Source organism: Poecilia formosa, unplaced genomic scaffold (genome assembly GCF_000485575.1).
Source record: "Poecilia formosa unplaced genomic scaffold, Poecilia_formosa-5.1.2 Scaffold363, whole genome shotgun sequence".
NCBI classification, from domain to species: domain Eukaryota; kingdom Metazoa; phylum Chordata; class Actinopteri; order Cyprinodontiformes; family Poeciliidae; genus Poecilia; species Poecilia formosa.
This window is the reverse complement of record NW_006800302.1, coordinates 168,174-183,521: the sequence shown is the minus strand read 5'-3', so window position 1 is coordinate 183,521 and position 15,348 is coordinate 168,174. Positions and strand designations below refer to the sequence as shown.

Sequence of the window (15,348 nt, the reverse complement as noted above, 5' to 3'; positions counted from 1 at the left end):
AGCTTTGGAGCGGATGTTGTTAATGATTTTTACAACGGGAGTCATCACGTGCTCAAAGCCGATCACTTTTGCACATAATGCCTGCTGGTGAATGACACAGTGATAATGCAGAAATGTTGGGAAGTCTGAGTCACCTTTACAGTGAGCGATGAAACCTGTATGTCGGCCGATCATAGCAGGAGCCCCGTCTGTTGTCACCGCCACCAGTTTTTCCAATGCTACCTTCTTCTGCACGAAAAACTCCTTCAGCGTGTTATAAATGTCAACTCCCCTCGTAGTTGTCTTTAAGGGCAGTAGTGTCAGGAGTTCTTCTCTTGTGGAGAAATCTTCAAACACCATCCGGATGAAGACCAACAGCTGCGCTGTACTGCTGCTGTCCACGGACTCGTCGCACTGGATGCTAAACCACCTGCACTTTGCCAGATCCCGGTCCAGCTGATCGGCCAGGTTACCAGACATAGCTGACACTCGTCTAGCCATCGTAGATGCCCCCAGTTGGATGTCGGAGAGAGTACAGATTAGATCGGTTCCATTTTTGTCGTCTTTAAGTACAGTGTTAGCTATTATCATCATTGCTTCTTTGACAACTGCTCCATCTGAAAATGCCTTCTTCTTCTTGATCAGAAAATGTGTAGCTCTGAACGAGGCTTCGGTTGCTTTTAGTGACTTTTTTCCCGCCCTCGTGAAAAAAGATTGTTGCTTACCCAAAGCTGCCTTTAGCTCACTGGCTTTTTCTGCACGTAGTGCGCTTCCCGGTGGGTAGTTAGCATGGTAATTTTTGTGACACGTAGTGAAATGTCTCTCAATATTGTGCCGCTTTGCGGTTGCTACGGTCGCCCCACAAATGAGACACACGCAGGTTTCTTTCACAACCGTAAAAAAGAACTCCTTCTCCCATTCCTCGTTAAAGTGATAAGTTTTCTTTCTTTTTTCAGTCATATTTTTGGGGAAAGAAACTGCATTCAGCGCCCATCTTCGCTGTGTCCGCTAGCCTACGTTCCATTGGCACTGGTTTTGTCATGCGCACAATACTGACCATTGAATTAGAACTAGAGTAAGTCAGAGTTCACCCTAACTTTTCTAAACGTCATGTATAATGAGGATATTTTTAAGATACTGTCATTTTTAAAGCTATATAAATGCAAGTGTGATTAAAAAAGAGAATAGCAACAGAATAAAAAATTTTTTAGACACAGCTCACTAGTGAGTTGTGCTATTTTTAGAACCGGCCTGCGGGCGACTCATGTGGTCCTTGCGGGCGACCAGGTGCCCGCGGGCACCGTGTTGGTGAGCCCTGTTTTAGAGCCTCTGTTTATTTGGACTTTGAATTCAGATCAACTTTGAGGACTTTTAAGGATTTTTTTTTAGAATAAAGTCAAAATAATATGAAAGNCCTCTACCATTGAGCTAAATCGATTTTATCAATGAATCAAATCTCTGGTCTTTGAAGGTTAAATTTTTTGTAAATCTAGATTTTTTTTTTCCCCACCATTGCACTCGTTGGGTTTCCATAGTTCAGAGCAGCCATCTTGTTTGACAGGCATCTTTTAGAGCCTCTGTTTATTTGGACTTTGAATTCAGATCAACTTTATGAGGACTTTTAAGGATTTTTTTTAGAATAAAGTCAAAATAATATGAAAGTCGTAATATGTGGAGAATTAAGAAGTAGAGAACTCCAACATGAAAAAAGCAACAATTCTCCAATGTTTTTTCTTCTTAAGAGATTTTTTCTCTCTCTCCTAATTTTAAGACTTTCACCTGGTAAAATTGTGTCTTTATTCTGTTAATATTATGAATTTATTCTCGTAATTAAAACAAAAGATATTTTAGCCTGACCCTCTTATCCCATCATACAACTCAAAGAAGGGATGATTGAAATAAAAGCCACTTTTTGAAAATATTTTCATTTTCAGAGCAAAATATAAAATAAAATCAGAACTGGTTGAAAAAAAGCAGAGATTTTATTTATAATTTACCCTCATCTTGATCTCCCTCCACATTCTCTCCAACTTTACTCATATTCTGAGAAAAAGTCTTGGATTCAGGTAGAAGCAGTCGTCGCATTTGTTGACACCCAAACTTGTGAATGATTAACAGGCTTAAGTCTTGTCATGTGTTGAGCAGAGTTTCTCTGGGTCTAGAGAGAGAACAGAACCACATCCCACTTCCCTGACCTTTCACCTCTGAGCAATATTTCTGCATGGGGCTTTTCTGTGGCTGCTGAATAGACTTTGGGGGCACATCAGAGCTTTTCTGGCCCTTTGGGTCAGATTTATTTTCTGTGTTTTGTTTGAAAGAGGAGCGGGGGCTCTGGCCAGTGTGCTGGACATCTGACCATCTGTGGCCAAAGGGGTCAGCCAGCTGGTCAGCAGCTAACTTGTAAATCAGGAAGCTCTGTGATTGTAGGAGATCAGGAAGGCACAGTAAATCACAGCTGGTGTTAAATATAGCTGAAAATCATTAACAAGAGTCATAATGTACTTAAGAGGCTGTAGAAAACTATCTCAATATGTTAAGTTTTATACCAATGTAATTATGCTTTCTGGATATTTTTCTTACTGTAAAATGTATTTTAAATGTAGTAACTGGCTAAATAAATAACAGAGATGTAGCTGAAATGAAGAGAGTAGTTGTTTTGTTCCTGTTTGTTAAAAGACTCTTGCAGTGTTGTGTGTTAAAAAGAAGAAAGCTGTTCTGTGGAGGCTGATTTATCACGTGTTTTATGGCTGCTTTGAGCAGTTTTGCTTGAGGAGCACGGAGATCAAAGAGTCTCATTGTGTTTGGCTTTCAGAGCCACAAAGAGGGTTTATTAGCCAGGACCTAAAGGAAATGCATCCCTTGGCCAAATGAGTTGTTGCCCAAACAATAGGCAGGTCTGAGAACTCCCTCTCTGAGCTGCAGCCCTTAGTACAACCAGATGTAAATGTAAGATATGCAATGTTGTAAGGTTAAAACATAATCTAATGTATGTTATTTTGGTTGAGTACGATAAAACGTGGATGCGCTTTTGCATTAAATTGGCTAAATGGGAAAAAGGCTGAAAAATTGGAAAGTTGCACATTATTTTTAAAGTAATGGAAAATCTAGAGGGTTGTCATCGATTTCACGCAATAAAATTACTTAAAAACCACACACACACCTGTGGTCATCCCACATCCTCTAATTATCTAAACATTTAACTTATACAAAATAAACAGCAAGACGCTTTTCTTTGAAATAAAAAATGTCCCTCTGAAATGTTCTTCCATATTTCCTTAAAATGTTTTTTATTTATGAAGACATCCAGGTGATTAGTGCAATGTGCTTTCCATGTAATTAACCTAACTCGTGTAGATTTTACGCCCAATACAAGTAAATTGAACCAAACCTTTGAGCTAAGATTAATCTCCAAGATTATATTTCTCACTATAATAACATAAAAACAATTTCATACCGTTTAAGGCAGGTGAACCAAAAGTAAAATCGGTTAATGAATCTTAAAATCGAGGAGGTCTTAACCTGACAGCTGAGGTGATTTTTCCTGAAGAGATGAGGGCACATTTGGAAAACATTTCTTGTGCAGCACTCCTAGCTAGATTTATATTTGACTAATTCCACTATAAACCACAGTGTGGACCTTGGTAACTTGAATCATGTGGCTTTGAAGCAGCGCAGGCTGCTGAGGCTTATTGAGGCTGATCTTTTACAGCAGGTGATCACTCCAAATTAAATCTCCCTGCTCTGTAAATGACTTTTCCTATAATCCACTTGGTGTAAAACACAGAGGCTGTGTCTTTTTTTTCTGCCAGCACCATTGATCCCTGAACTTTTAACTGTGGCAGTATTGGATTCTGCTGAGTCAGCAGCTACTAGACCGTTGTCGCCCCCCCAACCACCATTTACAGTTATCGCTTATGACAGTCCCGATGATTAAAAGCTCACCATGAGAGGCAGGCATGTGTTGGAGCGGTTCCAGCTGGGTATAAATGGCTCAGTGGTTTGACCCTTCCTCACATGTGTACGCTGCTTGGAGGTGCATTTACTGCCCAGGCCTAAATACCCGTCATACCTGTTGGCACCAATCGGCGCTGTGTGCACAAATGTAGATTTATGTCACGCCATGCTGCATCCCGTCTCACTCTGATAAAAAGTGTACAGAAACACTTGTAAGCGCACGAAAAGGCAGAATTTTAAAAGGTTGTGTGAGTACGTCAGCGTACGTCCGAGAGTTGATTTGTGTGAGTAAGTTCAATAGAGAGGAGGCGGCGGGGAGGATGATGGATGCCGTGGTGTGGGGGTTCATGCAGGACTTGACATTTATGGCCCCCGTTCAGGCCCGGCTTGCTGCGGCCTGGGGGGCTTTTTGCAACAGAACAAAACTTCAGGGGCCAGCAGGAATTAAGTTTCATGTGTAAAAGGAGGGAAAGAGAAAAGGGGCAAATGGATCAAACACAACAATATACAAATGTCTGAGCATCTTTAGTTCTGGCACCCAAAGCAAGCTCTGCAGACATTTAAGGAGTACATAGTAGAGGTGAGCATTTATCCTGTCGTTTATCATTTATCGTAATACATTTCTTATCATAAGAATTTTGATATATCGCTGCTTTAATAAATTCCAATTAATGACCTCTAGAACTGACCGTATTGTCAGCATTGTTATTTGCATTATTTTCTCTAATATTTGTTCAATGAGAGTATCAATAAATATGATTAAATGCAGTTACTGTGTGTAGCTTAGACAGTTTCTTATGAGACTGGTGTCTTAGCTAAGAGTATTATGAAATGTTTTACAAGAACAATATTGCCGTTTGTGTGGCTATGATTGCTGTGTTATGCAGTCACAACAATGCAGGACCTAAAAAAGAAATAATAGTTCTTATTTACGATAAGGCTACAACAAAAGTTATTGCGATGGTTATCACAATACCACAAAATATCATAATAAAAATAAAGTCCATATCACCCACCAGTGGTACATACTATATAACAGGATATTTGAAATTGTATTTGCTTTATATATTTGTATTTATGCATTTGATTTAGTCAAAATTCAAATTAACATTAGCAGGTATATTTTTTGTGCTTTTTGTTGTTGTTGTTGTATTAGTGTTTTTAAATAAACCAGTGTTTAATAGGCTATTCTAGATTATATTGATGTAACTTTGTATTTGGTCGCATGGTAATGTTTTGGTTTTACACCAGGAAGCCAAAAAAACAGACCTATTGACTGAGTTGTCTCTTGTCAGGATGCTGCTACATCCCTTTTTAAGCAGCAATTTAATTCCCACTCTTTGTGAGATTCCCTGGTTTTCCACTCACTTCCTCTTCTGGACCTCCCCCCCTTTCAGAGTGAGATGTGTATCCCCTCCTTTTGCAGGATTTAGCTTGCCCAGATTCCATGTCAAAGGTCATGGCCCAGATGTCAAAGCTTCCCCCCTCTCAGAGCTCCTCTTGCACATAATTACGGCAGGCCCATTGTATTTGTAGAGCTGGGAAGAGGTGCGCTTTAAATGCCTCCTCCTGTTAAGAGGTGGACACTGGGGTCTAGCCTTAAAAAAAAAAAAAAAAAAAAAAAAGCTACTCTGGAAGTCAATACCGTTCAAAATCTCTGAGTTTAGCTTTAAGTGATGCTGTTTCTGCTCAATTTTGATTAATTTTAGCATTTAAAAACTCACAGGAACCATTCATCTCATTAATCCGCTGCTCTTTATTGTCTTTGCAACTAACTGTTGCAGAGCAGGACTCACCTCTCATCTCATATATCACTCCCACCTCCCTGAATTCTTCGGTTTTATCTCAGTCTGACCTGCTGGCCCTGCTGTGGCTTCAGTGAAACTCCTCAGGGCTGCATGGGGGGTGCAGGCAGCTCCGCTCCACCCCTAGCTAAACTTTTCAGCCTCCATGGAAACAAGCTCGTCCTCCTGTTGTCTTCTCCTTGTCTTATGTCCTCACTGCAACAGATAGGCATGTTTGTCTCCTACTAAGCAGAAAATACTGTGAGGTCATGTGTCTTTTTATGTGTTTTTCAAAACTTGCCAACTAACTTAGTGAAATTAATAAATATTTTCCTAATCTTAAATGGGACCTACATTGCGAAATTCTAATTTTTTCCACTTTTTTGTTTTTGCTTCCATTTGGGTCTCAACTTCTTCTAAAAACAACCTGAGTGCTAAAAAAAAACACCCAGCTGTTTTTCACAATAAGTTAATGTTTGTTTGGTGTCTGGAAATTGAGCAGTTTCTAAAACTATTTCTATATGTTACTTAATTTTATTAATACTATTATTATGTAACAATGTCAAAAAATTCCTGATTATTAAGCCGTTACCTAGCAACCCCGCCCAAGCCCAGTCCTGTTACCTAGCAACCCGAGCGGAACTTAAGCACATTTGGTCAGCTGGTTTTACTGCTCTAGGCACTGTACAAATGAAAAGACAAGTGTTTTGTTGTTGACTAACTATTCAGAAACCACTTGTACAAACTAAAATCTAAGAATGATTTTGTGTAAAAAAAAAAAAAAATATGACGATCATGGTTTGTAAAGCCCATAAACGTATCCTAACATGTTCCAGGGAGAACAACATGTCCCCTTTAAAATGTGAAATCGTACGCAGCATTTAAATCCTGGCCTGGTCATTGTTTGAGGAGTAAAAGGTTCATTTGGTCAGATGGCCAGTGGGTCTTCGTGGTCACGGAGGTCACAACTGCTGCTGACCGTCTGCAGCGCCCCCTCCCTGGGGATTCTGCCTCTCTGTTTGACCCCCAGATTCAGACCTCGAGTCGAAGTGGCCACTGACCGAGGCCAGAGAAAAGCCTTTGTCATTTGCTATCAAAAGACCCGAGCTGACAGGGTGATGGATAGTAGAGCTCCTCTGTTCTGCTGCCCTTTGTGGGGTTAAACTGACCAGAGGACTCCCATCACCAAGCATCTGCTCCACTGGGCCACCTCTTTCCCACCACACCAGAAAACCCCACCGACCTCACACAGTTCAGCTCTCTTTTAAACTTTTAACCCAATATTGAATGAGTTACACTCATTTAAACGTTGTAACTGTTTCTCAATTCAGACCCAAGAAGGAAGTATCATGTCAAGCTGCTGGCTTACAACGCTGTTGGAGACGGGTACCAAGCAGATCAGACCATCAGCACTCCTGGATGTGTCTGTAAGTCCAAACCTGGAAAACTTCCGACTTCCTTACTTCACTTTAGCTAAATTCAGTCTCAATCTCTGGTAGCTGTCCGAGATCGCCTCGTGCCGCCTCCACCGCCTCCTCACAACGTTCAGGCCCGGACCAACAGCTCCTCGGCCGTGTTTCTGTTCTGGGGCCGACCGGCCTTCACCTCCAGCCATGCACTGAACTACACCGTCCGCTGCAACCCAGTAGGACTGCAGAACGCCTCGCTGGTCCTCTACCTGCAAACGTAAGAACTGTCATGAAGATTAAACCAACTTTGAGGTTTTTTTATTATTTATTTTCAGGACTAAAATAATTGTTCACTAAAGAAATGCTATTTTACTGCATTTTGGGTAATAACATTATTTTTGTTTGCATGTTTTAATGTATTTTTAATATTGTGTAAAATAAGCCAAAGTGATTAATGGAAATTTTGCAAATATGATAAATTTTTTATTCAGTTAATTGATTAATAATTAAAATAATTGGTAAAATAGTTGATTGCTAAAATAATTGTTAGTTCTAACCCTTTAACTTTCAGAAATAATTTTCCAAGACATCCAGCTACTGTTAGCTGTGTGATAATGTCTTTTAGTGCTTTTCTGATCACCATTTTGTGTAACGCAGCAGTAATTTGATGAACTTTTTGTCTGAATCTAGAGGAATTGTTTCACATTTTCAGCTTAAATCCTGAAGTATAAATGTGCTGTTTGTGTTCCTGCATCCTCTGCACAGCTCCACATCTCCATCTCCTGGACACTTTAAACAGGCTGGCCCAGCTTATAGTCTGAATAAAATCAGTGGTGGCCTCATGGTGCCAGAAATAATTAATTTTACAGCTACAACTTGTCCTCTGTCTTTTAGCTCAAAGCCAGTTGAGCAAAGCGCTTCATTTAGTTGGTTTTATGTTGTTCTCTGACCTGTCATGTCTTCTCTCTGCAGAGGTGAACAGAGCCTTCTTGTGCGTGATCTCGAGCCGAACACCAAGTATGAATTTGCTGTGCGCCTTCATATCGACCAGCTCTCCAGCCCCTGGAGCCCTGTGGTCTATCAAAACACTTTCCCTGAAGGTAAGTTTGAAACTTAGCCATTATTTGAAGCTAAAATTGCTCATCTAATGGTACCGGTGCACATTTTGAGTTTGTTCTTTCCTCCATTATCTCTCAGCTCCAACATTACCTCCTTCCAACATCAAAGTGACGCTGATTGAAGAAGACACGGCGCTCGTTTCGTGGAAACTCCCAGATGAACCAAATGTGGCCGTAACGCACTACACTATACTGTACGCCTCACGAAATGCCTGGATTGCTGGTGAATGGCAAGTCCTGCAAAGAGAAGGTGAGGAGGACAACAAATGGAGAAAGTATTCACAGCTCTTCAGCTGTTCACAGACACTCAGTTGGGTTTTTTATGTAATTGGACACAAAATAGCACATAAGTGCAAAGGAATGCACTGTTTTCAACATTTTCTTTTCTGTAGAAACACGTTTTGCTGCAGTTGAATCTTCAGACATTTGTAGTTTGTCTCCAAACTAGATTTAAACATTTGTGAAATAGCTCAAATGCTGTCACACCTGATCAGATGTGTCTGTGAACATCACCTTTCAAGTTCTGATTGTAAGTTGGTTTGATGTCTGGACTTTGACTGGACCATTTGATCTAAACAGTACCAATTCAGCTCTGGCTGGATGTTTAGGGTTTGTTGTCCTGCTGGAAGATAAATGCAAACCACATTTAAAAGATATGAATGAATATTTTGTAAGTATGGATACACAGTAGATAGAATAACTAATTCTGTCTCTGTTTTTACCTCAGAAAGAGGGAGAATCATTCGGATTAATCATGATGAATCCATTATTGAACTATTTATCAATTAATTTAGTTATTGGTAACTAGAGTGCACAGATTTGAAATAAAGGATATTTGCTGAGAAAGATAACCTATTCAGAACAGTAATTAGGCCAAGACTGAACAAATATAAACATTTTACATTTGTGATAAAAACATCTTTGTAAAATAAATTCACCCAATCTTTATCTGGTTTAAATTCACTAAAGGAAGGCTGTGCTATTGCATTTTAAGCAATCATTTTTTTATTTTCTTCTTTAAAACAGGAATTGAATTGTTGGTTTATTTCTGATCTTTTTATGTAATTCTAAATTGCATAAAAAGGTTAAAGTGGTTGTTTCATCTGATTGCCAGAATAATCGATTACAAAAATAGTCATTAGTTGCAGCCCAACTCAGAAATATTCAGACTTTCTGTTAACATCTAAAAAACAGCTGTTATATCTGATTAAAAAGAAAATGTTTGCTCTTTTTAACCTTAATTTGTTTTTACTATTTTAATTAAAATTCACCTGATAACTGATTTATTTATTTTTTTCGATAGACATCCTTCCAGAACATAAAAACCTTAAAGTCACACATTGCTGCTCCATGTACAGAGGAATAATTTAAGTGTCACAGTTTAGTAATATAAACCTGCTGTCTGGTGTGTGATGCAGTAGAGCTTCTCTTAAAGCGTAGATGACCCCAGGAAACACACAAGCTGAGCTCATAGCAACCCCCTCTGCCACTGGCCAAGAGGTCAGAAGTGAAGTGGTTCACAAAGCCTCCTTCCTCCCCCATCCACCTCCCAGAAGCCCCTGCAGGGACCCTGGTGGTGAGCAGGCAGGGCGGTACCAGGTTAGGGAATGTGGGCGGCCCTGATGCCCCCTGACCTCCAGGTTTTACCCTCAGATGGTCGTCTAGTGAGGATTCACTTTGGCTGCATCGCAGCATCAAACTCTACACTGGTTCGCTTAACATAAACAGAAACGTTATAGTTGCAATTGAAAACAAAATTACTAATTTGCTTTTGTCATAGAGTGTTTTTGTTCTTAAAGCTGTTCTTTTAATTTCTATTGAACACAAGAAAAAGTGACTTTTTTAGATAAGTTTAATTTAATGACTTTATGTTATTCACTTAGACTGGCCTAATATTTCAAATTTAATATCAAAATTTAAATTTGGCACATGTTCTAATCCTTGAATGCATTTTGACAGAGCATTGAACAAGCGTCAATTTTTTCAGTTTTCTCCTGTTTTTTTTTAATGACCAACATATAAAGTTAAATTGTGCTTAGACTAAGCTCTCCTTATTTTCTCCCAGACAATTAATCAGATTAATCAATTACTGAAATAATTGTCAACCAATTAAATAATCAAGTAATCATTAGCTGGAGTATATTTTTTGCAATTTGCTAAAATAACAATACAATCAGAGCAGTAATTAAGCCAAAACTGTACAAAAAATATATCAATTTAGCAATTATGTTGAGAAACTGTCATTGACTGTAAATATTTTCTACCTAAAACTCCTAAAGTGGCCGAGTTTTAGCTTCACCAAGTTCAAATTCTGCTAATTAATTTTGTGTTAAACATCTTCTACTAGCTGATTATTAGTAAACAATAAATAAACCAATAGATTTAACATTAAGTCAAGCAGGACAGGGTGAGCTTTTCACATGTTGATGTTACAAGTATTTTTAAAGCTGCAGATGGATCTTTTGCTACAGTCGATCAAAGTATTTGGCAATAAAATGTTTTCAGATTTAAAAAAAGAAATTATATTATTTGTTTATTTGCATTTTCTTAAGTATTCCTAATATTGTATAAAAATAAGATTAAGTGGTTGAATGAAAAATCTGCAGTATGAGTTTTTTTTTAATCGATTACTAAATGATTATTAGCTGCAGCCCTGTACTCTCACATGTAAATGAACAGGGCAAAAAAAGAAAACATCATTTTCAGCTGTTTATTCAGAAAGTGTTACATCTGACCACAGGAAGCATCACCATGGCGCTGCTGGAGAACCTGAGTCCAGGCCAGGTTTACTTGGTAAAAGTTTCAGCATCCAACAACATGGGCGACGGGCCGTTTTCTGACGTGGTGGAGCTGACGGTAAGAGCAGACCTCTCCTCTGGTCATGATGCCGGACTTTCCAGTGGCTCCACACACTCCACAGGTCAGTGAAAGCCACACGGCACACTCACAACGGCTGGTTTTTGAAAATGAGACCGGGTTTGTTACTTCACGTCGTGATCCACTGCAGGTTTTTCTAATGGCTTTTACCACCTGGACCAAAAGTCAATGACAGGGATCAGTGTGGGAGTCTGCATCGCTCTCACCTGCATCATCATCTGTGCTTTCATCATAGTCTGCAGGGGCAAAAACAGGTACGCAGCGTCTCTGAATGCTGGGGGCATTTATCTTCTCCATTTTTCCAGCTACTTAAAGCGTCACGCTTTCTGTTTGTTTTCTTTCAGGAAACTATCAGCTGTGAAAACGTACGGAGACGGGGAAAGCTCGTCTGCTGCAGCTGCAATACATGTAGGACCGGAGGGAGACGTGCAGATGGCCGAAGTGACCGTACCGATGATGAGTCGAGGTCATTTCATCGATGCAAAGGTAAATTAGTCTGCTGACCGACATCAGATGCATCAGAAGTTGTTTATAAAAATATTGCAATTCTTTCTATTATCATATGGGGAATTTTTTTTCTTTTGCGTTCCCTCGCAATTAAATTACCAAATACACCCCAGTCTTATTCTGTTTACAGTCACAAATGTTGATTTACAATTAAAGAGCCTCAGAGAAAACGTGTTTATGTATTCTTAACTCTTTGATGCAAAAACTGATTGAAAGTTGATTTATTCACTGCATGTTTATGTCTGTTTATGAAAGGTTGAGATAATCATTCAGACTACCAACAAAATAGAGAAACAATCAAAACTGATGGTTTTATTACCCCATGAAAATAACTCAGAAATAGTGCAGATAGTTTGGATGTTTTTTGTTGTTGTTTTTTTTCCCTTCGTACCGAAAGTTTCTGTTTACATCTCAAAAGGGATGGAAAGAGATAAAAAGCCCATGTTTGGCCTGTTTGCTTTTGTATTTTGCACATAGGTTTGTGGTGCATTTCCTAAATAAAAAGATATAAAACTTCAGATATCTTACAAACAATATATTAACATACATGAAAAACCTTAAATAATAGAAAGACTTCCAGTATTCAATTGTGCCACACCAGCAAATTATTGCAAGGGAGCGGAAAGGAAAAACAAATCCTCCTTGTGCCTCATGGTTGCCGTATTATCAGGACTAATGTAACATTTAGATTAAAAATGTTTGTTTTTTTACTGAAGGGTGGAACCAGCCTGATCATAAATTCCAACGGCCCTGTTCAGCCCAGCCCAGATTTAAAGAAGAAGAAGAAGAAATGGTCTTTCTTTAGAAGTGCAGTGAAACAGGATAGGAAAATTGTGCAGGTAGGTTCAAGTTCTTCTCTTTAAATTTAAAATGTACAAGAATGATGGGGGAATTTGCATCAGTATTTGCAATTGCAACTATTGGACTCAAATAGTCCAAAACAGCCAAACATAACTTTATAGGGAGGGTTTCTCAAATTATGATTATTTTTGTATTCAATTAATCTGACAATTAATCAAATATATAATTATGCAGATTTTTCAAATAACCACTTATACAAAATTAGAAACACAATAAAATTTCAACAATTCAACTTTTTTAAATTAGGAAATACATTTTTTATTGCATAAAACGCAATAATAAAGCATTCCTTTAGTGAATTACAACTGGAAGAAACTAGAACTAGGACACTTCATGAGTTCTGATTAAAACATTCTTATAAAAAAGGTATTTTTATTGTTAAAAAAATAGTTTTTGCTTAAATACTGCTCTGAATACAGGTTGTTTTTTTTCAAATTGTTTATCAAGTCTGCATACTCCAGTTAATGTTTAATCATTAATTTGTTGTAATCAGATCATCATGATTAATCCAGTTAGTCATTTCAGCCCTAGTTTGTTGAACATGCTCCACAATTTAGTTTGAAAAACTCTAAGTCAGGATTATTTACAGTGTCTCTTTCACAATGTTTGACCAAACTTTCTCTGTGCCGCAGAACGAAAGAAACGGCACACTCTCTTACCTGCCTGGCGCCACCGTGTTGACCTACGAAGAGGAGCTTTCTCCAAACCACCCTGCCACTCTTCAGCACCTGCTGGGTCATCCTGGCGACGCAGAAGGCTCATCCAACAGCGAGGGCAGCCACGAAACGGGCGACTCAGGGCGCTTCTCTCATGACGACACGGAGCTGACCAACTCTGGTCCCAACAGCCGCCCGCCGTCTCTGACGGAGGACGACGGGGGAGACTTTGACCGTGGCGGGGAGCTGCTGGAGAAGAGTCCCGCTGACCTCAAGCTGAAGGAGTCTGTTGAAGCCAGCTGCAGTCATCAGGAAGCCCAGAGAAGTTCTCAGAGTGAACTCAGTGTGTAGCTGCGTCTGCGAGTTTGGATGTAGGTGTGAGTGTATTTCAGGAAGAAAGGGAGTGTAATTCAATCATACAGCAGGTGAAAAGTAGGTTTACATGTTTACGCCACATCTGGATTATTTGGTGATTATAAACTAAAAGAGTGCCGATAATTAGTTCACAAAAAGGTAACAAAATCAGCCTACTACCTGACTACATAATAATTAATCAATAACTATATATAGATAGATATAGATATAGATATATAGATATATCTATATCTATCTATACAGATATAGATATATCTATATATCTCGTAAAAGAGACATGATCAATATCAATAGAAAATATTTCTGATAGAATGATTAATAATTTTACTGAACTCCAACAGGTTTCCTCTGAGATGTAGAAAGACGAAAGGCTTTAACCGCTCAACCTCTCACAGCTAGCTAACCAAGGTTCGTGGAATCAACTCACTAGCTCACTCTTTGGTTACCTAGCAACTCACTCACTCTTTGGTTACCTAGCAACAACCTGTTAAGTAACTTGAGCAGCAGAAGGTCAAGTTTTTTTTTTCCATTGTGCCTCATAACTGCTTAAGAATAAAAAATATAAACAGTGTGAAATGAGAAAATCTGTGTAATAGCACAAGAGGAAACTGGATAAAACAGCAACGGTCACGTCACCAGTTTGGCAGTATTTCAGATATTTAAAACAAAGACCCTTTGTAACTAGTCACTTAATCATTTGCTGCGCCATGATGGACATAGGAAATGAGGCCTGTGTTCCCAAGTTGTTTTTGCCAGTTTAATCGTGGCGTCTCCTTGTTCGAGTCAAGCTAATTTGTCTTTGAGCGTAACACAACTGGTTGGGGCTCATAGATGGCGGTATTTACAAAAGTTTGAAACAGCTAGCTTAGAAACCGACCCGTACTTCCTCCCTCTTGATGAGCTGATCAAATTTCCGACTTTGCCTGAGTTCATACCACATGATTTATATCACTGTCATGAACAGCGTTCTCCTTACACACTAGCAGACTTAAAGACTGACCCTTTTTTTTGTATGCTAGGCTACGTGACGGCGGGGCATTGTTTCCATGGTTATTGACGGTTAAACGCTACCTTCTCCATAATGCGATACTTGACATCTTTCTAATCATACTTACTTATAAAGTACATGAACATTAGTCTTACCTTGTAAAAAGTGTTCGCTGCAAATCAGTGATTACACCGAGGGCTTACAGTCATTATTATTGACGGCTGCCGTCTATCCATCCCCGCCTTTTCTTTCCTCGTTAAAAGTTATACAATAAAACGACAAGTTTGGTTTTCACGCTTGTCTGCTTGTGCAGCCGACCGCGCAGCACCATGTGACAAGTTTTTACTGCGAAATCAATTAAATAGAAGCGATATTAGGGTAGCACATGTGTTTTTGACAGGTTTTACTGGAGAGCATTGGTTGTTTTGACGTCCGTCATGGCGGAGTGGGCGGGGTTTCGAAGAGAGTGACGTCACGTGCCGAGGGTCACTATTTGATCCGAAATGCTTGAATATCGTCCAGCACGACACATAGCAAAAGTACACATCCAGAAACTAAACAAACAACTTTCTGATTATAGGTAGATTTTGTTACCTTTGCACTGTTCTAGAATCAATTTATCAAACACTGACTTAAAACGGATGCTGAAATTATCACAAGGTTTGAATGTGTGAGAGAGTTAAGTTTGAGAAAACATAGTAAAGAAGCACAGAGAAGCATTGTATCAATTTGTTGCTTCTTCCAATGAATAGGAACCAACAAAGACAGTATGAAAGTGATTTTGTTTAACTTTTTCTATCTGTGAATGTCTCTTTTTTTCTTTTTTTTTTGTATATTTTG

At 39.0% G+C, this 15,348-nt stretch overlaps 1 protein-coding gene and 2 long non-coding RNA genes across 3 annotated transcripts in view; 1 reads left to right on the top strand and 2 right to left on the bottom strand.

Annotated features, from left to right (window-relative positions):
• The window catches only part of prtga (protogenin homolog a (Gallus gallus)), a 34,510-nt gene extending 20,804 nt beyond the window's left edge, over positions 1–13,706 (top strand). The window contains exons 11-19 of the mRNA XM_007574872.2: positions 7,049–7,144; positions 7,217–7,403; positions 8,099–8,226; positions 8,324–8,494; positions 10,985–11,164; positions 11,252–11,375; positions 11,466–11,607; positions 12,345–12,467; positions 13,122–13,706. Of these exons, the coding sequence (XP_007574934.1) occupies positions 7,049–7,144; positions 7,217–7,403; positions 8,099–8,226; positions 8,324–8,494; positions 10,985–11,164; positions 11,252–11,375; positions 11,466–11,607; positions 12,345–12,467; positions 13,122–13,496 (1,526 nt within the window). The 3' untranslated portion in view covers positions 13,497–13,706. The remainder of the gene's footprint in view (positions 1–7,048; positions 7,145–7,216; positions 7,404–8,098; positions 8,227–8,323; positions 8,495–10,984; positions 11,165–11,251; positions 11,376–11,465; positions 11,608–12,344; positions 12,468–13,121) is intronic.
• Positions 5,670–7,287, bottom strand: LOC107833326 (uncharacterized). The gene is made up of 2 exons (XR_001659050.1): positions 7,181–7,287; positions 5,670–5,933 (listed from the first exon to the last, which is right to left on the bottom strand). It is a non-coding gene; the product is annotated as an uncharacterized LOC107833326 (long non-coding RNA).
• LOC107833325 (uncharacterized) lies at positions 7,311–13,234 on the bottom strand. Its single transcript, XR_001659049.1, has 5 exons — positions 13,149–13,234; positions 8,758–8,866; positions 8,336–8,481; positions 8,077–8,220; positions 7,311–7,395 (listed from the first exon to the last, which is right to left on the bottom strand). It is a non-coding gene; the product is annotated as an uncharacterized LOC107833325 (long non-coding RNA).
• Positions 13,707–15,348: the final 1,642 nt, after the last annotated feature.